Source organism: Cannabis sativa, chromosome 9 (assembly GCF_029168945.1).
Source record: "Cannabis sativa cultivar Pink pepper isolate KNU-18-1 chromosome 9, ASM2916894v1, whole genome shotgun sequence".
In the NCBI taxonomy this organism is placed as follows: Eukaryota; Viridiplantae; Streptophyta; class Magnoliopsida; order Rosales; family Cannabaceae; genus Cannabis; species Cannabis sativa.
Genome location: NC_083609.1, coordinates 51,923,933 through 51,951,500, shown reverse-complemented (window position 1 = coordinate 51,951,500; position 27,568 = coordinate 51,923,933). Strand labels below are relative to the sequence as shown.

Here is a 27,568-nt window from a genome sequence, read left to right as displayed (position 1 = left end):
ACCCCAAAGGGGAGTTTGTAATGACCAGTTGATTGTACAATATTTTCTAATACATTGCTCATATTGCTTATTCAAGTTTTAATTTTTGAATTTTTCAGTCTCCTTTTCTGTGAACAACAATAATGCTTCCATCCATATTTTGAATGCTTCCAACTACAAGACATGGAAACGAGATGTGGAATTTACTTTAGGCATAATGGATATGGACTTGTGCCTACGAGAAGAAAAACCTCGCCGATCTTACTCGACTCCAAGATGTACTCGCCGAGAGAACTCATCATGCACAATGGGAAAAGTCAAGTCGACTTAGTCTTCTTACTATGAAAAGATCCATTCCTGAACATCTATTGAGTGGTTTGCCAGACACTACAAATGCCAAAGAGTTTTTCAATGCTGTAGAAAAACTATATGACACTGGTGAAAACGCTGAAGCTGGGCATCTTATGGATGAAATGACAACCATTAAGTATGATGAATTAAAAGGAGTGCGTGATTTTATTCTGAAATTGGTGAATGTTCAGTCCAAGTTAAAAGATCATAATATTCCTCTTCCTGACTCTTTCATTATTCATCGAGCTCTTCATGCTCTTCCTGCCTCTTTCAGCCTTATCAAGACAAAAATTTCACAACACTTACAATCAAACATGGACTATCGCCGACCTAATTTCTCGGTGTGTAGTCAAGAAAGCAAGCTTAAAAGGGAGAAGAATGAATCTGCTAACTATGTTTCTCACCTCAAGCCCAACAAAGGAAAAGGAAAATTCAAGAATAAAAATGATGGTGCTACAAAACAGAATGGTAATGGTAAGGAGCATAAGAATAAACAAAAGAATAACAATGGAAAGTCCAAATACTCTAATGTGAAGTGTTACTTTTGTGAAAAATTGGGGCATCGGCGAACGGTATCGTCACAAATTTAAGACTTGGTTAGAAAAGAAGCAAGCACAATCAGGTAATCCATTGGCATGTGTTTGTTTTGAATCTAATCTAGTTGATGTTCCTATTGATTCTTGGTGGTTAGACAGTGGTGCTACTGTTCATGTTTCTGCTTCCTTACAGGGGCTAAGGGATCTCAGGAAGCCAAGTGAGAGGGAGTCCAAGCTTAAAGTGGGCAATGATGTTGGAGTTGACGTTATCTATGTTGGAACATTTATTCTTGAATTACAGTCTCGTGATAAGATTATTCTGAACAATACTTTTTATGTTCCTACTTTTAAAAGGAATTTAGTTTCGCTTCCGCTTTTGGTTAAACAAGGATATTCTTTTCATTTTGCAAATGATAATGTTGACATTATGCTTGACTCTCGAATTATTGGAAATTGCTTTTATTCTGATGGTCTTTACAAGTTGTCATTGGCTCCTTTAGATTCCTCTTTTAATGTTGTGAATACTGTGGGTAAAAGACCTCATATTAAGGAAACATCCTTATTGTTATGGCACAAAAGATTGGGTCATATTTCCAGAGAAAGGGTTGATCGTTTAATTAAATCTGAAATACTTCCTCCTCTTGATGCTTCTGATTGGGATACTTGTGTTGATTGTACTCGTGGAAAATTGACTAAAACAAGAAAGAAGACTGCAAACCGCAGTCAATCTTTATTGGAAATTATCCACACAGACATCAGTGGTCCTTATTCAACCACGTTGTGCAGAAATAAGTATTTTATCACTTTTATCGATGATTTTTCTCGTTATGGATTCACCTATTTAATTAAAGAAAAATCTGACGCCCTTGATAAACTCAAAATTTTTCGAAATGAGGTTGAGAAACAATTAGGAAGAGTCATCAAAGTTGTTCATTCTGATCGTGGAGGAGAATATTATGGTCGTTATACAGAATCTGGACAACACATGGGGTTTTTTGCAGAGTACTTACAAGAAAATGGTATAGTTGCTCAATACACTATGCCTGGTTCACCTGAGCAAAATGGCGTTGCTGAAAGGAGAAATCGCACTCTCATGGATATGGTTAGAAGTATGATGAGTAGAACAAATCTTCCAGAGTTTTTATGGGGTGAAGCACTTATGACTGCAACTTATATTTTAAATCGTGTTCCCAGTAAATCTGTTCCCAAGACCCCTTTTGAGTTGTGGACTGGGCGGAAGCCTAGTCTAAATCATCTTCGTGTATGGGGTTGTCCAGCTGAAGTAAAGATTTATGATCCTAATTTGAAAAAGTTAGATCCGAGAACAAATCGCTGTTATTTCATTGGTTATCCAATGCGCTCAAAAGGCTATCGCTTTTACTGTCCCACTCGTGGTACGCGAATTGTTGAATCTCAGACTGCTAAATTTCTGGAATTTGATGTTGCTGAAAAAATTCCTTCAACATCTCTTGAAATGGGGGAGTCCTCTAAAGGAATTTGTATTCCTATGTCATTTTCAAGAGATGATAATAGTAGTCTCCATCCTACTCCAGTTGGTAATGCTCCCATTGTTGATGAATATATTGCTCCCGATATCGAAGATGATGAAGGTCCTATTATTGATGAAGGGCCTATTAATGATGAAGCTCCTATTGTTAATGAGAATCCTGTTATTGAAGAAATTCCAGTTGTGGAAGATGTTATTCAAAACAATGATCAACAAAGAGAAGTTATTCCAGAAGTACCTCCTCTAAGAAGATCTCAGAGACAAAAGAAGTCAACAAAGTGTCATGATAATTTTGTTTATCTTGGAGAAGGAGAATATGATATTGATCATTTTGTGGATCCTGTCACTTTTAGTGAAGCACTTAATAGTCCACAATCTTCAAAATGGTTAGCAGCTACGGATGATGAGATCGACTCCATGAAGAAAAATGGTGTATGGGAGCTAGTTTTATTACCTGATGGTTTTAAACCAATAGGTTGTAAGTGGATTTTAAAGGCTAAAAGGGATAAAAAGGGACAGATTGAAAGGTTTAAAGCGCGTTTAGTGGCTAAAGGCTTTACTCAAAGAGAAGGTATTGATTACACTGAAACTTTCTCACCTGTTTCCACTAAAGATTCATTCAGAATTATTATGGCCTTAGTTGCGCATTTTGATTTAGAGTTGCATCAAATGGATGTTAAAACTGCTTTTCTGAATGGAGAATTGAATGAGGAAGTCTATATGTCTCAACCTGAAGGCTACAAGGAGAATGGAAAAGAACACTTGGTTTGCAAGTTGAAACGATCCATTTATGGTCTCAAACAGGCATCTCGCCAGTGGTACTTGAAGTTTGACAAGGTTGTGACATCGTTTGGTTTCGTAGAGAACAAGTTTGATCAGTGTATTTATATGAAGATCAGTGGGAGTCGTTATATTTTTCTTGTTCTTTATGTAGATGACATTTTACTTGCCAGCAGTGATTTGTCATTACTAAATGAGACCAAAAATTTTCTGTCTTCCAATTTTGATATGAAAGATCTTGGAGAGGCATCCTATGTTTTGGGGATTGAGATCCATCGTGACAGGAATCGAAAAGTTCTTGGCTTATCTCAAGAAGCTTACATTAATCGTGTGCTCAAAAGGTTCAACATGGATTTATGTAAAGCTGGTTCTGTTCCTATTCTGAAAGGGGACAAGTTCACTAAGCAGCAATGTCCTAAGAACGACTTGGAAAGAGGAGCAATGAAGAACATCCCTTATGCAAGTGTAGTAGGGAGTTTGATGTATGCTCAGGTTTGCACTCGACCTGACATAGCTTTCGTAGTCAATGTTCTTGGGAGATATTTATCTGATCCTGGCCTCGATCATTGGGTTGCAGCCAAGAAAGTTTTGAGATATTTGCAAAGAACGAAGAGTTTTATGCTTGTGTATAAGCAGGTTGACAATCTTCGAGTTGTTGGTTATTCAGATTCAGATTTTGGTGGTTGTGTAGATGATTTAAAGTCAACTTCTGGCTATATTTTCACCTTGGCAGGTGCTGCTATTTCTTGGAAGAGTGTCAAACAGACTTTGATCACGTCATCTACTATGTATGCTGAGTTTGTTGCATGTTATGGGGCATCTTTGCAAGCTTTGTGGCTGAAGAATTTTATTTCGGAGATACGAGTGGTTGATTCTATTTCCACACCTATGCTAATCTATTGTGATAATAATGCTGCTGTTTTCTTTTCAAAGAATAACAAGATTAGTAGTGCTTCTAAACACATGGAAATAAAGTATCTCACTGTCAGAGACTTGGTCAAAAAAGGAGACATTGTTATTGAAAATTGCAAGACCGAGTCGATGTTAGCTGATCCTCTAACCAAAGGGTTAAGTGCCGTGCTGTTTAATAAACATGTTGTTAATATGGGCATTTTAGAATCTTTTGATCTTTTGGGTTAGTGGGAGTTTTGTTTTTTGTTGGTTTTTAGAAATTATTATTTATAATTTTCTGAATAAAGTTATGAACTACATTTTATGTTTCAATATTTTTTTATTATTGAATGGATATGTTTTCAATTATGTTTTGTTATATTCTCGAGAATGATTGAATTGAAAGCATGTGGTTCATATTGTTGTGATCATTGTCTTTTAAATTTATTTGCTTATTGACAATGATATGTTGTTGGCTTAATTCTTTAAGCAAGTTTAGTGACACTTACTTATTTTAAGTGGTGTATGTTTAATTTCACTGGCTTATTTATTAAGCATCACGGTATCAGTGAAATTGAGGACTGATAAGGATATTATGTTATTTTAAATTGATCACATGTTGAACATAATTCCTTACCACACTACTAGACTTATTGACCATGTCGATTTAATACTTTGGTATTTGTGATTATGAATGTCTTTTGTTGAGCTAAAAACAATATGACTGTCATAGTTCATTATCAAAGGTTAAATTGGACCGGTATGTTGAGATGCTATCAGAGAACTATCAGTTTTTAAAGTGGCCACAAATGTTTTTCTGTTGTTCAACCCATGAGTCGTTTTCAAACAAAATTATTTTGATATATAATATATATGTATTAAAATCAATGTAGCTCAAGTGGGAGAATGTTAGACTTTTATTTGGGCGATTAAATTTTATTGGTTTTATTAAAACTTGGGTTGATTGGATAGTTCTTTGCTGTGTTAGCCCATGTTGTTGGTGATCAATTGTTAATGGGCTTAGCATCTGTGAGTAAAGTCTAGGTGAAGCAGAAGTGTGGGCTTTTCTAGTTGACTGAAGCCTTTGATGAGCGTGCCCAGCCCAACTAGGGTTTTGTAGCTAAGTCCCCTCCCTAACTCTATAAATACATATTGTCTCATCACAATTGTATACCTTTTGATAATCAGAGAAAATAAACTGCTTCTGATTTAGAGATCTAGGGAGGAAGACTTAGTTGATAGTATTGCACTATCAAATTGGAGTAACTGCTGTGGATCAATCAGAGATAATTGCTATGGATCAATCAGGTACACATACCTAATTATTATATCTTATTATTGTGTTCTATGTTATATACAAATAGATCTTGGGTTAATTGTTAATTTATCTCACAACTCCTACCATATACACTGCAATTAAGAGACTGCTGCGCTACTAACAAAAGTTTGACATTATTTTTTAATAGTGAATGATACTTGTTAATAAAATTCTGGTCCACACGCTTGAATATCATGATCGCATTTGACTATGTTTTACATTTTGGTTTAGTAAGATAATCCTCCAACAATATTTAATGTGATTTACGATCCCAATAAACTTAAAAAACTAAAAAAAACTATGGGATATTGATTGTTGCCGAAGCAACGGTTTGGAAAAATAGCTGCTCAACGTTCTTGGGATCTTCACATGATTGGGCGGTTTAATTAAAGTTTTATAATAATCTAATAGACAAGGTTTGGAGCTACGGGAAGGGGATGCATGATTCATATTAATAAGTAATCATGCTTTCACCTTACAGCTTCATTATTTACCTGAAAATGTCATGTATTATTATTGGTGGGTACGACGTCGAGCAGTACTTTTTTAACATTTCTCAGTTATTACATCATTTATTTGCCTCAATTTGTTGCTCCATAACATTTATTTAATTTTATATATTTTAATTTTTCTAAAGGCATATATATCTTTTTCTTTTTTCTTTATTTTATAAAGGTATATTTTTTTTAATAAATCATTCAATTAATTTATCAATAGCAATTAATAAAGTAATAACATGCAATTGACACATCTCCCCCAAAGACAACTAGAATTAAAATTAGAAAAATAACCAAAATAATTCTTAGATCGTGTTTGACAGGAAAACTAAACATTAAATTAATTATATTAAAAAGATTGTAGCATTTAATCTTAAGAACACTTATATTCAATTTCATCTAGCCCTCAAAAGACATAACAGTAGAAACTGTTGCAGCAGATTCATTCAACCTCGTAACTTGAACACTCAACTATTGTGCAAGGTACGTAACTGCACTACTAACAACCTCTTCAGTCTCAGAAAACTTATTATTCCCAACCACTAACAACGATTTGATGGTGAGTCATCGAAGAACAAAAAAGAACCAATAACAAAATAAAACAAACCATGTCACAGAAAAAAAAAAGACTTAAACACTCAAAACCATATACTCGCAGAGACAAAACTAATCGCAATAGTAAAAATTGAAACGCAATACCAAAACACTAACTTGACCAAGCCATACCTATGCCCAAGGAAAGCCGGCGGGTCTGGCCGAAGAAAAAAGACAACCTCTTGTAGCTCTAAATTTAGCAATTAGAAACCCTTATTTTTTTAAGAGAAATTGACATGGTATACTAACTTATGCTATTTTTTTACAAAAATACTGGCAGGCGGTATTTTTTACTTTTTTACTGTATTTTTTTATAAGTTTCATATTGTAGTATACTGTGTTAAGTTTTCACTGTTGTTCTACTGGTGTTTTTTAGTTGCTCGACTGTTGTTTTGAGTTGTTCTATTTTGTGTTTTTACTAGTGTTTTATAAAAAACACAGTATTTTTTAAGAGATTTTTGTGTGACAGTATTTTTGTAAAAGCTAATCCAAATTCCACTACAAAAAATCTTACTTTTAGTCACAATAAAATTTGTGACTAAAAGTGAAAATTGTGACTAATTATAAATTATTATTCTTATGTTGTGACTAAAAGGTCCGTGACTAAAGGTATTAGTCACAAAAATTATAATTTGTTGTGACTAAATGTATTTTTAGTCACAATACTTGTTGTGACTAAAACTAAATTAGTGACAACTTGTAACTAAATAATATGTTTTACTCACAAGTAACATTTGTTGTGATTAAAAGTCATATTTAGTCACAAAAAAATTATGTTGTGACTGAAAAATTGTCACTAAAGTTTTTTTAGTGTTCCAGTATTTTTGTAAGTTTCCTTTTTTTTTAATTAGTTCACTCTATAGAGGTATATTTGAATCACCACATAAATATAAATATACATATATATTACCATTTAAAATATTCCTTTAAAGATATTTGCAATAAAAACTTAAATTATTATATTTATGTATAAGTTAGTTTTTAGCAAAAAATATCAAAATTATTATATTTATAGCATTTAAATAAGAGAAATGTAAGTAAATGGCCCTATTTTTAACTCTATAGATAGTTAATGTCCTTTTTTTAAAATAATAAAGCCAATGTCCTTTTTTACTTTTTAATACCTAAAATATTCTTCATTATATAAAAGGTATTATATGTTTTATTCCTTTAATAGAAATTATGTAAAACAATAAATCAAAAAATTTTGTCAACTATTTTTTTCATTATATAAAAGGTATTATATATTTTATTCTTTTATATTTTGTTGTTGTTGTTGTTGTTGTGTAATATGTTATTTAACCATATAATTAATTTTTTATTAATATATCATATGATATACAAAGAATATACCTTAAACCAATATACATATATCACAAACTTAAACTAATATACTATTAAATGAATTGTTTTCCACAATATACAGTAGCATACAAAAATTATATATCACAATCATAAGCAGATATACCATAGTCAAAAATTAATATACCACCAGCATAGTGAAAAAAAATTATACAAAAAACTTAATTTAATATTCCACAAATTTTTCTTTTCTTGTTCTTTCCTTCATGAAATACCAATGAACATAAAATTAATATATCTCAGTCAAATATAACTATACCTCATACTTAAATTAATATTTAATAGTTTTTTTTCTTTATATCCTTCACGATATACATATCACATACAAACGATATACCTTAGACCAATATAAATATACCATAAACTTAAACTAATATACTATTAAATGATTTTTTTTTCACGATATATAATAGCATATAAAAACTATATTCTGCAATCATAAGCAGAAATACTATAGTGAAAAATTAATATACCACCAATATAGTGGAAAATATATATACTATAAAAACTTAATTTAATATTCCACATGTTTTTTTTTCTTTTTCTTTCCTTCATGATATACTAATGAACATAAAGACAATATTTGCTAGTGAAATATAACTATACCTCAAACTTAAACTAATATTCCATATTTTTTAATTTCCGTCTTTCGTTCAGTATATACCATAGCACATTAAAATAATATACTACAATCTTAAACTAATATACTACCTTTCAGTTATTTCAAAATATATATATACTACCTTTCAGTTTTTTTTAATATATTATTGCACATAAAAACGATATACTATTGTGCAAAATAACTATACCAAACACTTAATTATTCAAGGTTATAATTGTAATTTTATCATCAAATTTTTAACTAAAAGGACATTTTGTCAATTTTTTTAAAAAATGGACATTTATTAACTTAATTGTTAAATTTAGGACCATTTCGCATCTTAGCCCTTTAAATAATAATTTTTTTTTGTAACAAACATACCTAAATTATTAGGTTTATAAACTTAAGTACGTAATTTGTTATTTTTTATTGTGAAAGTACCCATGAACATATTTAACACTACATATGCAGAGTACTTAAAAAATAACATAATTTTTATACAAAATACTTAAGATTGTACTTTTTTATTATATTTTTAGAATTTTTTTTTTACATTTTTATAGATGTTTTCTTTTCAAATATTTTTCGAAAAATAACATTATTTTCAAGTTGCGGGAACATAATATATTGTTGCAGTAACGTGAAAACAACATTGTGTTTAAAACAATCATGAAACCAGCCGTTTGTATTTTTGTAAAAAATAACAAAATAAAATTAGTCCTTAAAAATGTTAAAAATAAGAGTTCTAAGCGTACATGGAGTAAATTTAAAGAGAATGCATGTTGCTTAATATTCTTGAAGATATTTTGGTGAAAAGTGGTAATAGATGTGATAATGGAACTGTTAGACTCAGGACATGGAAAGAGATAAAAAAGGCATTGAGTGTTTTGATTCCTAACAGTGGTATATATAAGAGCTAACCCACACATTGAGAACAATTATCGAATGTTGAAGAAACAATACAGTATTGTCTTCGACATGCTCAAGAACTTTAATAAAATATTAACCTTGGGACTTGGGCAGAAACTCGTGTTGATAACGTGTTATAAAATAATATTAAATATATAAGAAGAAAAGAAGAAGTTGATGAAGAGAAAGAGAAACTGAATGAGAATTTCTTAGTTGTTTATTTTAATGGGATGAACTCATATTTATACAAAAATATGACTAAAAGAATAGAAAACTAAATCAATGTAATAAAGGAGAACACAACCAAACATTAATGCTAATAATTAATTTAGTTATTTAGACATTCGTGCATAATATTTTATAAAACTTCTCATATATCAATACAATCACTTTAAAAAATGTAAAATTTTTAAGTCCAAACAATTAAACAATGATGTTGCTGTCAATTCTACTTTTGGGGTGTTTGGCCTTGGTGCTCTGCTCCCAAACTCTAATGGTGATGTCATTGCTGCAATGGCTAAGCCTATAAGAGGCTATATTAAAAATGAAGAAATAGAAGCTTTACCTGTGGCTTGGAGTCTTACTGCTGGTCTCTCTTCACCTACATGTTGATTTAATAGAAATACATTCACTTTTGGTTGTTAATGGTTTAAAGCCTTCAACTAAATGTCTTCCTATTTTTCATACTATTCTTAATGATGTTATTTTTCTATTATCCAATTTCCCATGAGCACAGGTCTCTTATGTCTATAAATTTGCTAATAACAAGATTCATTTATTGGCTAAATTTGCTCTTACGGTAGATTCAAAATGTATTTAGTCGAGGAACTTCCACTTCCACTTATGGTTGTTATATAATTTACTTTTAGATTAATATAATAGTCTTTTCAAAAAAAAAATAATTATTGATACGATTAGAAAAAACTTTTTTTTAGAGAGAGAAATAGAGGATTTTAACATACCATAAATAGCTTACCATTAATTGAACCAAAAGAATAGGTATTGGTGATATTAAAAGGGAAATTTGATCTTTCATGCTTCAAAATAACACATGGTGTTATTTTGAACCAAAAAATTACACATTGTGTAAATATGCCTATTTTGTCATTAGTAACCCCAAAATGCCCTCCCTATCTAACAGCCTCCCATTTCTCTCTCTTTCCCTCTCGTTTGATCTCTCTCTCTCTACTCGCACTCTCTCTCTTTCACTTTCTCTCTCTTTCTCATTTGCTCTCTCTCTCTCTCTCTATCACTGCCTACTGCCGCCGACTGCCACCACTACCACCACCAACTGAACGTCTCGGCCAGCCTACACCTTCAGCATTTTCAACCTCAAGGTCAACCACACTCAACAAAGCAATGTGTAAGTGTTTTTCTTAGTAAATAGTGTTGTTTTTTGTTATATTGTATGGATCTGAACGTTGTTAGTTGTAATTTGTGGCTTTTGTGTCCTTAAAATAGAGGTAGAGTTTGTTCCGAACAGTCTGTGGTTTTTTGGGTTTTTACATTTTTCTGCGATTTTATGCGAATTTATACGATTCTTTGTGCGATTTCATGAGAAATCTGAGGTTAGGGATGACATGATTAATTTTGGCGACATTGTACGATGGTTATGCGATTATGTGCGATTTTGATGTTAGGCGATTTGTGTGCGACATGTTGTGCAGCATTATGCGATTTTATCATGTATGTGTTCTTGTGCGACTTTATGCGATATTGTCCCTTGTCTGTGCGATTATTGTGCGACTTTATACTTCAACATATTATTGTTGTATTAGGCGACGTTGTGCGACCTCTGTAGTACCTTGTGCGATGTATGTGCGATATTGTATGATGATTTTTTCTGTTTTTTTCTTTGTATTTTTCTGTGGGACAGATTCATCTGTATTTGTGCCTGTGCTGTATGATGGCGTTTGGACTGTGGAGGGTTTCAACTGGGATTTGATTCCTCAAAAAGTAAGACATTGATATTGGACATTGACTGTACACTGAAAAAGTTGCGTGAAGTTTTGCATGAGGAGTTGGAGGTGGACCCATTGGTGTATGAATTGAAGTTAGAAGTTCTTTACATGTACATGAAAGGCACTAAGTTTCCACTTGAGGTTTTAGTGAAAGATAGTCAACTACGAGTGTTCTTGAGCATGAAGGCAAAAATGAGTGTGGACAACTTGTTGCCACTATTTGTGACTAAGGTGAAGAAGAATGTGAATTTGGAGCAGACTCCCCGAAATGTAACCCCTAGAAGTGTTATTGGAACCTTTGTCCCAGAAACTGATCTGGGGGTTGGTTTGGACGAGCAAGTTGGCACTAATGTAGATGATGAGAGAGTGGGTATCGAATTTCATCATTCAGATGAGTTCGATGCTCCCTTTTACAACAATGATCCTGTGGTTAATTTGGGTGTGGATGATGATGTGGCTACAGAAGTACCTCCCCTGAGGATGGAACTAACTCCAAGCAACCAAGCAGAGCGACAAAGAAGACCCCCCGTAGTGAGAATCGCCAAACACCAGGAACTAGTAGCGGTCGGCCAGGTCCTTCTGATAGTGCTCCTGTATCTAAATTTGAAGTTTCTACTAAATTCAAACCTCTTGTGTGGACAAGGGAAGACATAGAGGAAAATAATGTGTGTACAACATCTCTTAGTGGTACGCCTTCAGGGGAGATATATCTTGGCAAGTTGTACAAAAACAAGAAAGAATTGAAGAATGTAGTGGGAAGGTATGCACTGAAAAATAATTTTGAGTGGATGGTAAGTAAGTCTGGCACTGATGTGTTTTACGTTACTTGTAAGGATGAAAATTGTAAATGGAGATTAAGGGGGAAGAAGAAGGCACTTTGTGACATGTTTGAGGTTACTGTGTTTCACAACGAACACACATGTAACTTGGATTCTAGACATTCTGATCACCGGCAAGCAGCACCGTGGGTCATTGGTCACATTATTAAGAACAAGTACACATCAGATGGATCTAACTACAAGGCAAAAGACATACAGAGGGATATGTTTGATGAATATGGCATCAAGATGAGTTATGAGAAAGCTTGGAGATGCAGAGAGAAGGCAGTTGAGTACAAGAGGGGTACTCCAGCAGAATCTTATACGAAATTATATGGTTACTTCTACATGCTGGAACAGAAGAATCCAGGCACTATTACTGACATTGTCAGCGAGGATAACCGGTTCAAGTACTGTTTTTGGTCACTCGATGCTTGTAGGAAGGGATTTAAGTTTTGTCGTCCTGTGATTAGTATCGACGGAACATTCTTGAAGACGAAGTATGGAGGAACACTGTTAGTTGCTATTGCGTACGATGCAAACAACCAATTGTTTCTGGTAGCCTTTGCAATTGTTGACAGCGAGAATCATGACTCTTGGAAGTATTTCTTGCGGAAGTTGAAGGAAGCCATTGGTGAGGTTGAAAATCTTATGTTCATATCGGATAGGCATCAAAGCATTGAACATGCTGTTGATGTTGTTTTCCCAGAAGCATGCCACTGTGCATGCTTCAAGCATATTACTATGAATGTCGTTCACAAGTTTAAGACTGATGTATGCAACCAGCAAATATGGCTTGCAGCTTACGCATGGAACAAGACGGAATGTGATAGGCATTTTGAGGTGCTGAAACAGATGGACCCTGCCATTGCTACATACGTCGAGCAAATAGGGTTTGAAAAGTGGGCTCGTCCTTATTGTCCAGGCGATCGGTACAACATAATGACAAGCAACGCTGCCGAAAGCTTCAACAAGGTGACAGAAGAATTCAGAAAATATCCAGTTCCTATTTTGGTTAACTTCATCAGGTTGACACTTCAAAATTGGTTTGCTTCTCGTCTCGAAAAGGCTAGTAAGTGCGCTACTCCTTTGGCTACTACTTTTGAAAATGATTCAAAGGATCAACATAAAGATGGTATGTTCAGGAGTGTCCTTCGTAATGGTGCCCAATTGTTCAAAGTTGGTACGAGTCCTCAAGGTGAGAGAGGTGGTGATGTGAACTTAGTGGAGAGAACATGCACTTGTGGACTTTTCCAAACGCTCAAAATCCCTTGTCCCCATGCATGTGTCGCAGCAGTTAGTCAGAATGTGAGCGTGTACACACTTTGCTCTCCATATTACACTAAAGAAACGTGGAAGAAGATCTACGATGCCACAATTAATATTGTTGGCGAGGAGGATGAGTGGGTACTACCGGAACATATCAAGAACATAAGAATCGGGGTACCAATGGAGAAAAAACCAGTAGGTCGGCCTAGGAAGAGCAATGCAGGTAGAAGACCGACAAAGCGTCGACCGTCTAGTGGTCAGGTGGTAGTGGAACCTCGTCATTGTTCGCTATGTCACGGTTCAGGGCACAACAGAGCTACATGCAAAGCTCAAGTTTGAACCATTTCTCTAATACTTAAATGAATATGTGTTGTATTGTTGGTTGTTGGATATTGTGCGATTTTCTCCTAGATTAATACTTTTTCGGTTTGTTTACTGACTTTTAGGCGACATTATGCGATTACTGTGCGATTTTTAACTGACAGGAGCTTGTTTTTTAGTTTGTTTTGTTCTGTATTTTTTTGGCGATATTATGCGATTATTGTGCGATTTTAGTGCGATGTTAACTGACAGGATCTTGTTTTTTTAGTTTGCTTGGTTCTGTATTTTTTGGCGATATTATGCGATTAGTGTGCGATTTTAGTGGGATGTTAACTGACAGGATCTTGTTTTTTAGTTTGCTTGGTTCTGTATTTTTTGGCGATATTATGCGATTAGTGTGCGATTTTTGTGCGAAGTTAACTGACAGTATCTTGTTTTTTAGTTTGCTTGGTTCTGTATTTTTTGGCGATATTATGCGATTAGTGTGCGATTTTTGTGCGATGTTAAATAATCTTGACTTTTTAGTTTGTTTGGTTCTGTATTTTTTGGCGATATGCGATTAATGTGCGATTTTAATGCGATTCTTACCAAAATAATTTTTCAAGATGTCATCATTTGACAGGTATTTATCAAAAATTAAAAAAATAAAGAAATTGATACAAGCAACAATTTAAATAGCTTTAAATTTACTTGTTATATATAATTTTGGTGAGATTATAATACAATTACAAAAGGAGAGTTTATGTGTATAAGAATAACATTACAAAAACCTACAAAAAATTACCATGTCAAGTTTTGGTAAAATAGGTCCACACACCACCTATGTCTAAAGGTGAGCATGTTATCATCATGAACATGCTCCAACGACCGGTCCAGCATCAAGTGCTCAATGTGCTCCATGGCATACATTCCACAATTGCTACTAAAATAAAAAATTACTAAATATTAGCAACAATTAAGTTAAGTAATTCATAATGGAGTGCAAAATTAAATAAATTACTCAAATTATACAAAAAAAAAAAAAAGATTCACCTGCTGTTCGTTTGTGGTGCAACCTAAGAGGTAACTCGTCTATAATGCAGGGGTAGGAGCTGACTGAGATCGCCCAACTCCACCGGATGTACATAATTGTTGTATGGGAAACAACCGCTAGCTCGAATTAGATTCGCAAATAGCTCGCTGTAAGGCTTCAAATATGACTCCATGGCTGCCTCAACAGTGCCATCGATATCAGAATCATATACAATGATCTCCCAGTTCTCGATATCCACCTCAACTGCCACCCAGTGGCGCTCTTTGGGAAGGTGCAACACAAAGTATATGTAATCCTGGTTCTCCCAACATGGAAAGTATCTGTGTGGTATCCCCTGCACGTAATTCATAACGCCCTCATCCCATTTCATCTTGCTCTTGTCACCCTCATACATATTCCAATACATGGAAAAGAACTGTGGAGCAGATGTGTCTAAAACTACACCTTTTCGAGTGTAGACTTCTGGGTACAGGATCCGTCTTCTTCTTAATAAGTGCGCCATGGCATCAATTTGCTGTGTTCCAAAAGAAAACAGTAAGACAGAAATCGCATAAAAGTCGCACAAATATCGCAGAAAATCGCACAAAGCAATTACCAAAATTGTTTCAAATATCGCACAAACATCGCACAGTAATAGCACATAAGTCGCAAAAAATACATAAATCAGTGAATAATCGCACACACATCGCATATAAATCGCATAAAAGTCGCATAAACAGATTAAACATAAAGTGCAAATATAGCATATAAATCACATATAAATCGCATGTAAGTCGCACAAACATTGAAAAACACAATAAATTAATTCTGTTAAGAAATAACTTACAGCATCGTCGAGCCATTCGTTCAGCACCATCAATTTCACGAACCAGGATCTAGTGGCTTCGCCAGTGTGAACATCCCTAGGACGGCCATTGTCCCTAGCATAAGTGATCCACTTCTGGAAAAATTTTAACAGCCGGGGGTCCGCCGGTTTCAGTGTGTCTACTACCACGGGCCCATGTTGTTGTTTCTTCTTCCCAGCTGTGTAGTCATTCAAGAAAACCGGCTTCCGCTTTCACCTAAGCCTACAGAACTCCACCCCATCTGGTAGCCCCTGCAACTCTTCCACATCCTGAGATTCTATATCACCCAGCGAAACGACAATGGCGTTTGCAGGAGTAGAATGAACGTCACATACGTCAGGTTGCCAATCTTCTGGGTAGACATCATCATCATCATCATATGTCGGTGGTGATGGATGTACCGTCTATAATGGCTCTGCCGTGTCGGATGGATGTGTGGGGTCTGATTGATGTGTCGCCCCTGATGGTTGTGTCGGCTCTGAAGGCTGTTTCTGTAACAAACTTATCACGGTCGCAATTTGATCCATGATAAGATTCTTCATCTCTTTCTGACTTCTCTTGAAGTCAGCCTTCATCTCAGTCTGGGCAGTGAGAATCGCAAGTTGTTGCGCTTCTACCTTCTCCAATCTCTTAGCCAACAAGAGGTACTCAGACTCATTGGCTGCAGCAGAGCTTGGGGGCACAGTGGCAGGGGTTGGGGGCACAGTGGCAGATGTGGAGGCGTCTGCTGCAGTTTTGGGTGGGGATGGTGGAATAATTTTGGACCTTTCCACATATTCTGCCACCCGTTGGGCTTGGGTCTCGAATGCGGTCGAATCTTGCGCCCCAGCTTGTGTTTCTTCGACCTCATCCAACCCCATTTCCACTGTGGGGACCTCACCCTCACAATTGTCCTTCCAGTAATCAACCTCCCAATTCCGAGGATACAAAATTTGAAGCACAACCATCTGCAAAAACACAAGATCACGTCAAATCGCAAATATGTCGCACAAAAATCGCATAATAATAAAAAAAAAACCGCAGACATATCGCACAATAATCGCACTAGATTGCCAAAAATCTATTACATAAACATAGAAAAGTATATAAGCTACTGTCATCGCAAATCGCATAAAATCGCATAGTAATCGCATACAGTCGCCAAAAAATATCAAAACAATACAAGTAAAAATTTATGAGTGCAAGTAAAATCGCACAAAATCGCTCAATGATCGCATAAAGTCGCCAAAAAACATATTAATCACTGAACATTTATAATGCACTGTAAAGTAAATCGCACAAATATCGCACAATGTCGCATCAAATATCGCATATAACACAGATTACACTTAAAGCAAAAAATAATTGCGCTTAAATAGAGAAAGATTCACATACCCTTTTCTCAAAGAGTGCAGCCACATCAGCTTGCTTCACATCATGTTTCGTGACTGTGTCGGGGGTGCTCCAGTTCAACATTCGAGAGAATCGAGTCCCTTACCACTGGCCATACTTCTTCCCCAAAACTTGCATTGCCTCAAATGCCCAATATTGCAGCGCAGGAGCATATCCGTACACGTTGTACTTCGCTTCAGGTTGAGTAACCTTTTTCTCCTTCTTGTGTTTCTTCTTGGTCTTATCGTTCTTATCCATGTAGTTTTGCCTAAGTTGTTGCATATTCTTAGTTGTGGAAGACAACAACTTCTGATAAGAAAGAAGACCCCAAGGATACTCGAAGAACTTGTCTTCATTTTCTACCAACTTTAGTATATCTGTCCAGATATACACACCCTCGGCCCGTGAGAGCAGAACACCTTCGACAAATGCACACAACCCCAGCTTGTATACATCGTCAGCCACATTGCATGCCTCAAACGCTAGCCAAAGGGTTTTAAAGGTCACCCTTTTTGAATTGTTGAGATAGTCTCGCAAGATCCGATCAGAATCACATTGTGCGGTCAATTCTTCTGACGAAGGACCACCGCTCATCTTTAAGCCTGTGATCAAACCGAACTCAGAGCGCCCAAATCTAGCTTCGGTTTTACCCACGTAAAACCACACTTCATCGTTTTTGGCTTCACTCACTTTCTTCTTCCTTAGTAACAGTTGATGCACAATAACCCCACTGAATTTCAAATCGCTGGCATTCCGAAAAATACCAAAGGGCGTCTCCTTCACCTTTTGAGTCAAGTTAAAAGCTTCAAATTTAGCCTTGATTGAAGCAAAATATCTGTTCCCTCTGTATGTTATACGCCCTGGAAAGTGCTCTGACAATGGGAGAATAAGTTCTGGAGCCATCTGCATTTACAAAGATTAATTAGACTTTATCGCATAAACATCGCACAAATATCGCCTAAAATCGCATAAAACTTGTCACTGTGACATAAAATCGCATAAACATCGCACATAAATCGCACAATATCGCTAACAAATACAGTACAAAACAACGAAAAAATAAGATCCTGCCAGTTACAATCGCACAAAAATCGCACATAAATCGCATAATATTGTTAAAATCGCACAACCTACCCAATATGTCATACATCGCACACACATCGCCTAATGTCGCCTAAAGTCGCTAAACATACCAAAAATTTATAATCTATGTAACAATCGCACAAAATCGCACAGTAATCGCATAATGTCGCACAATAAATACCAGTACAGACTCCAGCTACGTCGCACAAAATCGCACATAGAATCGCATAAAATCGCACAATAACCTAAAAACCCAGAAAAAGCTATTGTTCGAAACCCATATTCATCCCACAGTTTTATTGCACAATTTATCCCCAAAAAACATACAAAATAACAACTTTCAATTCAATACCAGATTCAACCACAAATGTATGCATTTTAAAGGAGAAATTCAAAGAAAAATTCCACAAAAACTAACCTGGATTGCTGCGATTGGGGTTCGTGGGATTCGACTGGGTCTCCTTGTTCGCTCGAGCGTTCGTCGATGGGGTAGATTGGAGTGGGTTCGAGGGTTCGTCTGGGTTGTCGTGGGTTCAAGGGTTCGGTTCGTGGCCGTGGGTTCGTGGGTTCATCGTCGTCGAGGGTTCGTGGGTTTGTGGGTTTGTGGGTTCGTGGTCGTCTGGTGGTTGTTTGGTGTTCGTCTGTGATTGGGGTTCGTGTGTTTTGGTTGTTGTTTGCAGCGTGGGTGGGGAGAGGGAAAGAAGAGAGAGAATGTAAAAGAGAGAGAATGGAGTTAGAGGGAATGTGAGAGGTTTGAAAAGACAGGGGTATTTTTGGAAGATAATTGAAAGATTGGTATAGTTTTTTTATGTGTGTTAATTGGGTATAATTAAACACCCTATCTAATTTTTTAGCATAAATTATCAAATTTCCCTATTAAAATAATGTACGCTATTTTTGTCAATAATTTGAACATTTGGTTGGTCACTAGATGTAATTCTCTTTTATGATTTGGTTTTTTTATTTATTTATTTATTTTTTTTTTGCAGAAACTTGGAGCTTGTTTGGTTGTGTTGTTAGTTTTCAGTTTTTAAAATTGTGTTTTTAATAGTGAGAATAGAAAACAGTTTTTTGTCATTTTGAAAATTTAAATGTGTTTGGCACAAATTATGAGGAAATTACACTTAGTATGGGATTTTAAAAGTTTTTATGATAAATATGGTACATTTAAGTTTGGCCAATTTATATGGTATTTTTTTGTTTTTAGGTTTTTTTATGATATTTGATATGCCATATATATGTAATTAGGTTTCTAAATCCCATATTTAATGTTTTTATTTGTTTAGGAAGTTTTATTTGTCATTGATGCTAGAAAAGTCACCAGAGTTTGCTGCCGGTGCCGAAAAAGTCGTCGGAGTAGCAGTCGGTGTTGGAAAAGTCGTCGGAGTTGCTGCCGGCACCGGAAAATTCGTCGAAATTGGCATTGTCGCCGGAAAAATCACTGAAAAATCACCAAGAAACCAGTTTCTTGAAGTTTAAGAAACCGGTTTCTTAGTGGATTTTCCGTGGACAATGCCAATTCTGACGACTTTTCTGACGCTACCAGCTACTCCGGTGACTTTTCCGGCACCAACAGTAAACTTCAGAAAAGTCATTAGAATTGGCATAGTCGCCGGAAAAATTACCAAGAAACTGGTTTCTGGTTTCTTGATGAAGAAACCAGCTTTTTGGTAATTTTTCCGGTAATTTTTCTGACGACAATGGCAGTTCTGACGAATTTTCTGGCGTTGGGAGCAACTCTGACGACTAATACACCGACAGCTACTCCGGTGACTTTTTCAGTACCGACAGTAAACTCTGGGAAATTCTTCAGAATTGTCATTCTCGCCGGAAAAATTATCGGAAAAATCACCAAGAAACTGGTTTTTTTTCTTCGTCAAGAAACCAATTTCTTGATGAAGAAACCAGTTTCTTGGTAATTTTTTTTGTTTTTTATTTTCTCTATTTGGTTGATTGATGAAATTGGTTTCAATTATTTTTCAGTGTATATCATTTTTGTTTTGTTTTCATAATCTTTATTATTGTTGTGTAACAAAATTAGTTCCTTAATGAAGAAACCACTTTCTTGGTGAAGAGACCAGTTTCTTGATGAAAAAACCACTTTCTTGGTGATTTTTCTAATGATTTTACTGGCGACAATGCCAATTCTGACAACTTTTTTTACTCTGGCGATTTTTCCAACACCAGGAACTACTCCAACTTTTTCGGCACCGACATCAAACTCCAGAATAGTCGTCGGACTTGGCATTGTCACTGGTAAATTACCGGAAAAATCACCAAGAAATTGGTTTCTTCATCAAGAAACCAGTTTCTTGATGTTTCTTCATCAAGAATCAAGAAACCGGTTTCTTCATCAAGAAACCAATTTCTTGGTGATTTTTCCAGCGACAATGCTAATATTGACGACTTTTTCGGCGTCGGCAGCAACTCTGGTGACTTTTCCAGTGCCGGCGGCTACTCCGACGATTTTTTTGGTGCCGACAGTAAAACTCTGGTGACTTTTCCGACACGAGTGACAACTTTGGCAATCACTATAGTTTCATTTGTTTTATTTTTTTAAAAAAATAAATATGAAGGGAATTTTAATATTTTTTATGGTAATTTAATTAAGTTTTTATTTTTTATGAATTTTAAATTCAGATTTCTTTTTAATATTTTATATGGTTAAAAAAAACCATATTTTTAGTTTGATTGGTTAAATAATGCCATATTTAGTGGCATTTACTTTTTATGTCATATTTATCATAACTTTAATAATTTTTTCCATATTTTTGAAAATAAACTATTTTTAGATTTTTTTCTTAGGAAAAAAAATCAATATTTTAACAACATGACATTAATCCATCCGGACCTAAGTTTGGGTATGGTTTCAGGTCTAGGATCCGAGTATGTGAGCAAAATACAAAATATAATATGTTAGACAAAAAAAAATTATTTTTGGAAATTGAAAACACCATTTTGATGTTTTTTGTTTTTTAGTTTTTTAAAACTCAAATTTTAAAAAACTTTTTTTAAAAAATTTTGTCAAACAACCCTTATTAGTTTTTAAAAACTGTTTTCAATTTTAAAAAACAGAAAATAATTTTTAAACTGTAAAGCCAAACAACCTCTTGGTCTCTTATTCTTGATTTTCCTTTACAAGTTTAATATAATTTACTAACTGTAGTCTCTCCTTCAAAAGATGCATATATTATATTCGATTAGTTAGATTACAAGTTTGTTGTCCAATTTGGCAATTTCTCAGAGTGGATGAAAAACTTTTATAGTGAAAATAAATTCTTTCTTTCGCTCTGATGATATCTTACTCTGATTATTATCAACAAAGTATATTCATTGCTAGGAAGAAAGGAAATAAAAACGAAATACTCACCCTTTTATATAATAATATTAATGGTCTATATAGAAAAGGCAAAAGATGCATCACTATTAAGTAGGGATTTGATTTTACATAAAAGTATTGAAATGGTGTTAAGCAAAACAAACAATAAGGTCTTCACCTTATTGTTGTTTTGTTTTGCTTAATTCCTTCACTTTATTGTTTGTTTTGCTTAATTCCTTCACCTTATTGTTTGTGTTGCTTAATGCCATTTCAATACTTTACATGCTGTAAATTAGTTTGAAATTGTACATTTTCAATAATTTCCTTGTTCTTGGTAAGGAAGTCTATAAATATATCTTAAATCTAAACAAATTCTAATAAAGTAATCTAAAAAGTTCATAAACCAAATAGGTATTCAAAAAATTAACTGTATAATCAAAATTAAAGGCTTAGGAGGAGCCTATATTGCTTACAAATATCGGTAGTTAGTATTGGTCCTTGCTTTGTTTTTACCAGTATTTGGTGTTGATACCATCCTTAGTGTCCCAAGTAGCCAACTATATGTCAACCTAAAAGAGAACAAAACATTTTGCAAGGTTGGTATGATGAGTAATGAGGAAAAACATAATAAGAAAAAAAAAAGTTGAAATATGGACCAAAATCATCAACAATGTAACTGAAATCTGTTGTTCCACTCATTCGATAATAAATCTACTCGAAAAAGCAGTAACAAAGTGTTGCAAATCCTAGCCTCAGCAGACGTTTAAGACCCAAGAAATGTGAGCTAACACAGACTTCACGTGAATATTCAGAAAAATCACCTTGGAATTTCATAAAGCCTATCCTCATTTCACTTGGTCTGCATGAAACTGTTGTTGGAACGCGATTAACATATATCACTATGGTGCCTCATTTTACGAGTTATGGACCTACCCATCCGGAGGCGTCGAGCTGTGAGAGCGTCTAAGAGAACAGCTAAAGTATCCTCTATAGCTTCGGCTTGTTTATCCAAGCCAATTGAGCAGAACTTTGGAAGAAGTTGTAACTCATAGAGAAGGCCAACAGCTGCAGCTGCTGTACAGGTACGATCCCATGATGGTTGGGGTCTGCAATCAAACATTCCACACTGGGTTGAAAGATCGGCTTAAACATGAATGATAATTGGAGGTGGAAATTATAATAATGTATCAGTTCTCACCGAAGTTTATGCATAGCAGAGGCACCAGCGGCCAAGGATATAAAGCAAATGTCTTCCTCTCCCCAAGCTAACTTAGCTTGATCCTGCACGCTCAAGATAAGATATTTATAAAGGCAAATGCAACTTTAACACAAACAAATACCACACAAAGTGAAAGGCAAGTCCATCACAAGGACATATCGAGCAACAAGAGGAAAGATCCCCATTCCAAAATAGCACTAGCATGATTGGCTAAACAATAGGCTAACTTATTAGCCTCTGTAGAGTTAATTTTGAAACCAGTAAAGCATATACTAAAAACAAGTTCATCAATATTCAAGACACCCTCATCAAAGTCAAACAAGTTCATTCTTTTGGTTTTTGAAACTAGACTCCCACCTAACCTACTATATTTGGAGACTTATAAACTACAGACTCCAACCTTAGACATTGTGGGAGCAAACCACAAGCCTGACCATTTGTGCTACCCCCTTGGGTGAAACAAGTTCATTCTTGTGTGCATTTTTGTAAGGGTGTTCTGATTGATCCTAGATGCAATAAAGACTAACCACATATTTGTACTCCTTGATTTATCGTAGAATATTAAATTCCACATTTGCTAAGCACCAACATCGGGCAGACAACAATGCTCGAGTACTAAGATTTAGTTGAACCCTACTTAGAGGATAACAAACATTTGTTCTCAAAAACTTGAATAATAAACAAACCAAAATTATTCACAGTCCTTATTTTGGTCAAAAATAAAATAAATAAGTAAGACCATTTTACCTAAAAATAATTAGATTTATCATTGAAATTTTGCAAACAGAATATCAAATTTAGTATTTAAGCTGAAACATATGGAGCCAAAAAAGTAGGTTTTTTAGTCGAGAGTGAGAAGCAAGCAAGCAGGTAGGTAAACCGACTGCTGGAGGAAAGGGCAACTTGCACCCAACTCATTCTCTTCTCTTGTCAACCCATCCACTTTTCAGCAGGCTTTAAAATGCGCCCGTTTAGGGAGAATTGGATGGTCAGAAGAGTTAAACAAATTCTTCTATTAATCCAATTATTTTCCATTCAGTTCTTTGCAGCATAAACTAGGATTATGGCATGAACAATAATAACAATGTGCAACAGTAAGCAACAGGACATGAGAAAATAAATGTCTAGTGATTATACCTTCAACCTTCTGACCATTGCAGCAGAATTACTCCATGTACCATCAATCAGAACAAAATTCAAAATATCATGTCCATTTGTCTGTGCAGCAGAATATTGAAATCAACATTTAAATTATTTATTAGTACAATGAAAAACCTTTCATTACACCAAGAAAAAGGGTAAGTAGTTCACAATTAATGTTGAAGATAACGTGAGCAGGCCATACTTCGAAACAAATGGACAATATGAAGTATATTAGAGTGAAATTAAATCATAATAGATGAAGGCCATAGTGAAGACTATAATTGACGCTCTTGACTAATATTGCACAATATGTATGTCTGAAAATTTATAGCTATATCGACCTAAACTTCATAGTAGAATACAGCTTTTTTCAGCCAATCGTACTATCTTCAGGAAATGCATATAAATGATTAGACCACATAGTGATGCACCAATTTACAAGCTAGACAAATGGGTTTCACACTCAAATGTGTGATAATACCAAATTGAAATGAACCCAATAAACCAACCAGTCCAGCACTAGGAATTATGCTAAAGAAACATTAACATTCACCGTAGTTTCTGCAAATCCCAGGTCGGTTGACAATCCTTGATCAAATGCTTCTTGAACTGATTTTACCACTCCACTCTTGTTTGGATAGAGGCACCAAACCTTGTCTTTTCCTATATTGAAGAACGAAATGTGTGCTTACATTTAGTAACTCTAAAGTTTAAAGTATTGTAAAGCTAGCAAACAACACTACTATCTCAATTTTCAATTCCACAGCAAAAAGATTCAATCAACCGAGATGCAAATTGCGGTAATTATAATCAACACACAGTTAATGTTAGGACCCACCCTTCTGTGCCTTTCCTTGAAAACTGTCTAATAATATGCATACAGATGCACATATTCCATTTTGTTCAATAATCTGTTCTTTTTCTGCTGGGGGTATTCGAGAATGACTTTCATGGTGAATATTGGAGTAACTAAAGTGAACATGCAATCACTAATAGGATACCATTTTGCAGAATGCAGATTATTGGAATTATTGATTTCATGGTACTTAAATCATGCCAACTATGTTTATTCAAAAACAAAATCATGCCAACTATGTGTATCATCAAATTTTATGCCCAACCAAAATCTTAGAAGATCCATGTCATTGTAATGTGAGTATTGTACAATTTGAAGTTTAAGCTCTTTAAATTTTAACATTTATGCACATAGAAAAGATATTTTCCAATAAGGCAATAAGGTATATAGCAATTAGATGTGATGTGATGATTCTTATGTAACTATACACCTTCATAAACACAATAAGAGTTACAAGTTTGAAAATCTAGGAATAAGCACCAAAAACATTAAAAAGACCTGCACACTTGAATGCATTCCACATGATCTCCTCTTGTTCAGCAATGCCAAAAAGGCACAAAGTTGCTGCCTCAACACCAAACAATTGCCATAACAATTTACCAGTATTGTTTTGTCGCAAGAAATCCTGCAAATGAAATCTGTTAAGTGAATACATTACAAAACATGTAATATGAATTACACTGACTCATGAATAACTGAAACTCCTGAACCGAACCTTTGGATGCATATACAGCCAGAACCTAATTCCATGCCAAAGTTTACAAGGTGTGACCTTTGAACACATACAATCTTCATGAGGTAGCCAACACTGCACAGTGAGAGAAGTGATGTAAAACAGCACAACAAGGGAAAAAATCGTTAGAGCATGTTGCATTTCCCACCCTTTCACGTAAAATCCATACCACAAGTCCCAGAGAGAGATGTGACACAGAGAGAAGGAGCACCCAAAAAATATTGAAATACCAAACACGAACATATTACCTTTTGACAAAGGTAACCTCTACTTCCAACCAAGCGACATGCTATCTGTCGAGCTGAAAAGAATTGAAGCTTTTGTTCAGAATCACCTAGACCTCTATATGTCTCCCTGTGTTTCTTATCCTCTTGCTTTTTAAAATCACCCTGAAACTCACCCCAAAGAAACTACTGTTATAGAAACTCACAACCAAATGTAATGAAAATATTTGTCCAATACTCAGTTAAAAAAATTTGAACAAAGACTAAGTCATGGCACGCAAGAAACAAAACACAAATAAAAGAAAGAGCTTGTTATCATAATGCAGGTGCGAAAACTAGTTGTACAAGCGCCAGACAAATCTTATTTTTTTTCTTTTTGTGTGTGTGTATAACAATTATTCTTAACTGAATGAAACTATACTACAAACAAATTTTAATTTTTAAACATAGAATTCTTAATTTTTTGATTAAATCCAAACATGAGAAAATGGAATGTAATTCATTTTTGTTTTCCTCTTAAAATCCATGTCCAAACAAGGCATGATTATTTTATTTTTTTCATTTTAAAAGAATCATACTTCTTAACGTGCTGGTAAGTAAGTATTGATATGTTGTTAAAAAGTAACGTACTATCTCAATCAACCCTTACTCAATATCCATAACACATGCCTCCACTAAATTCTGAAAATGAAATTTAGTGTATAAGACACATTTGTCATGTGCCTGACTTCAAATGTTTTGAAACTAATTGCAATTCACTTCTGAACGTTCAGTTCACTAAATATCTTCCCGAAAAACAGCATATCTCCAGCATCTTAATACTACAATAACAATAGTCTTAAAATACATAACAGGATGCATAATCTATATTATATAAATATATATATATGATCTTGATCCTTACAAGCCTCATCTTTCTATCACCCATCACAAAATTTCCAGTTAACTAAATCCTAACCATTGTCCGAACATTACAAATGAAGCAAATTAAGAAAAAGAGAAATTTCCGCTAAGCTAAATAGCCATTGAATTTCTTACCTTGATTTTGCCACCTTTACCACCAAAGGTCATCTTTTCATCACTATCTTTCTCTAAATCCTTCAATTCGTCAGCGATTCTGGTAACAATGGTGGGTAAGGGAGAGGTGGTACCCCAACCCTGCCATTCCTGCAATGTAATACTGGAACCATCTTCGGTTGGAAGAAGTTCCCTCGGAGGAGACCTTGAAAAGGGATTGTGTAGGCACCTGGTCCTGGGCTTGAAATCCATGTGGATTTTGCTGCAGAAGGCAAGAGCTTGAGGGCATTTGAATCCCAAGGTGCCGCTTAAGAAGACCATGGTTGACACTTGACAACATGGATACTCCTCTCTTAACTTTTTTTTTAATCCAATTGTTTACCCTCAATTTTGCACAATTATCCGTTTTGTAACTGTGTTGTGAAAAATTAACTTTACACTCTTTATTTTGTGAAAAGTTTTATGCACCCCCCTATACTTATTTTAATCAAATAATTTATTTAAAACACATGTAATAAAATTTTATTTAAAAGATGTATTCTAGTTTTTTCTTTTTTCTAATAAACAAAATCTTTCAGAAGTTATTTTAAAAGATAAAAATAATTTCAATTTACAAAGGAATAATATTATTAGTTCTTTAAAATTACCAAAATAAAAAATAATAGTTTAGCAAAAAGAGGGAAAATAAAAAAGAAATGAAAAAGATCTTCTTTAATAAAATAATATAATTAACAAATGCTCTCTCTTGGAGAAGAGCCTTCTAAAGTCGAAATGCTGCAAAAGCCTGATATCACCATGGATGATCTTCTTGCCAAAGCTTCAAACCTTACCGTGTTGGATGAAGATGGTTGGGAAATCAACGAAGCTGTGGGAGACGTTGCCGGAGGTCACTGTGCGAAGGGTCGATTCTGCTCCAACAAACCGATGAGTCGTCCTCTTCTGAAGACGATTTTAGGTCGGGTCTGGGGAATTGCTGATAACAAATGGGGTGTGGAAATTAAACACAGCAATAAACAATCAAGTTTCTTGGT

General features: G+C 34.8%; 2 protein-coding genes across 3 annotated transcripts; both read right to left on the bottom strand.

Moving 5' to 3' along the window:
- Positions 1 to 14,369: 14,369 nt before the first annotated feature.
- Positions 14,370 to 18,581, bottom strand: LOC115703211 (uncharacterized). Its single transcript, XM_061104128.1, has 5 exons — positions 18,445 to 18,581; positions 16,947 to 17,846; positions 15,554 to 16,519; positions 14,727 to 15,241; positions 14,370 to 14,616 (listed from the first exon to the last, which is right to left on the bottom strand). The coding sequence occupies exon 2, from the start codon at positions 17,844 to 17,846 to the stop codon at positions 17,046 to 17,048; it is 801 nt and encodes a 266-aa protein (XP_060960111.1). The 5' UTR covers positions 18,445 to 18,581; the 3' UTR covers positions 14,370 to 14,616; positions 14,727 to 15,241; positions 15,554 to 16,519; positions 16,947 to 17,045.
- A 2,865-nt stretch (positions 18,582 to 21,446) lies between these two features.
- LOC115723214 (uncharacterized) lies at positions 21,447 to 26,915 on the bottom strand. Of its 2 annotated transcripts, XR_009684526.1 has the most exons (9): positions 26,559 to 26,915; positions 25,545 to 25,685; positions 25,279 to 25,371; positions 25,062 to 25,188; positions 24,261 to 24,370; positions 23,702 to 23,782; positions 22,544 to 22,626; positions 22,167 to 22,451; positions 21,447 to 21,914 (listed from the first exon to the last, which is right to left on the bottom strand). XR_009684526.1 is itself a non-coding variant. In XM_061104127.1 (8 exons), exons 1-8 carry the CDS (start codon positions 26,856 to 26,858, stop codon positions 22,232 to 22,234), a joined length of 1,155 nt encoding a protein of 384 aa, XP_060960110.1. In that variant the 5' UTR covers positions 26,859 to 26,904; the 3' UTR covers positions 21,447 to 22,231. The 2 variants fall into 2 exon arrangements, 1 of the variants encoding a protein (XP_060960110.1); XM_061104127.1 differs by having other exon boundaries at positions 21,447 to 22,451; positions 26,559 to 26,904.
- Between the last annotated feature and the right edge of the window lie 653 nt (positions 26,916 to 27,568).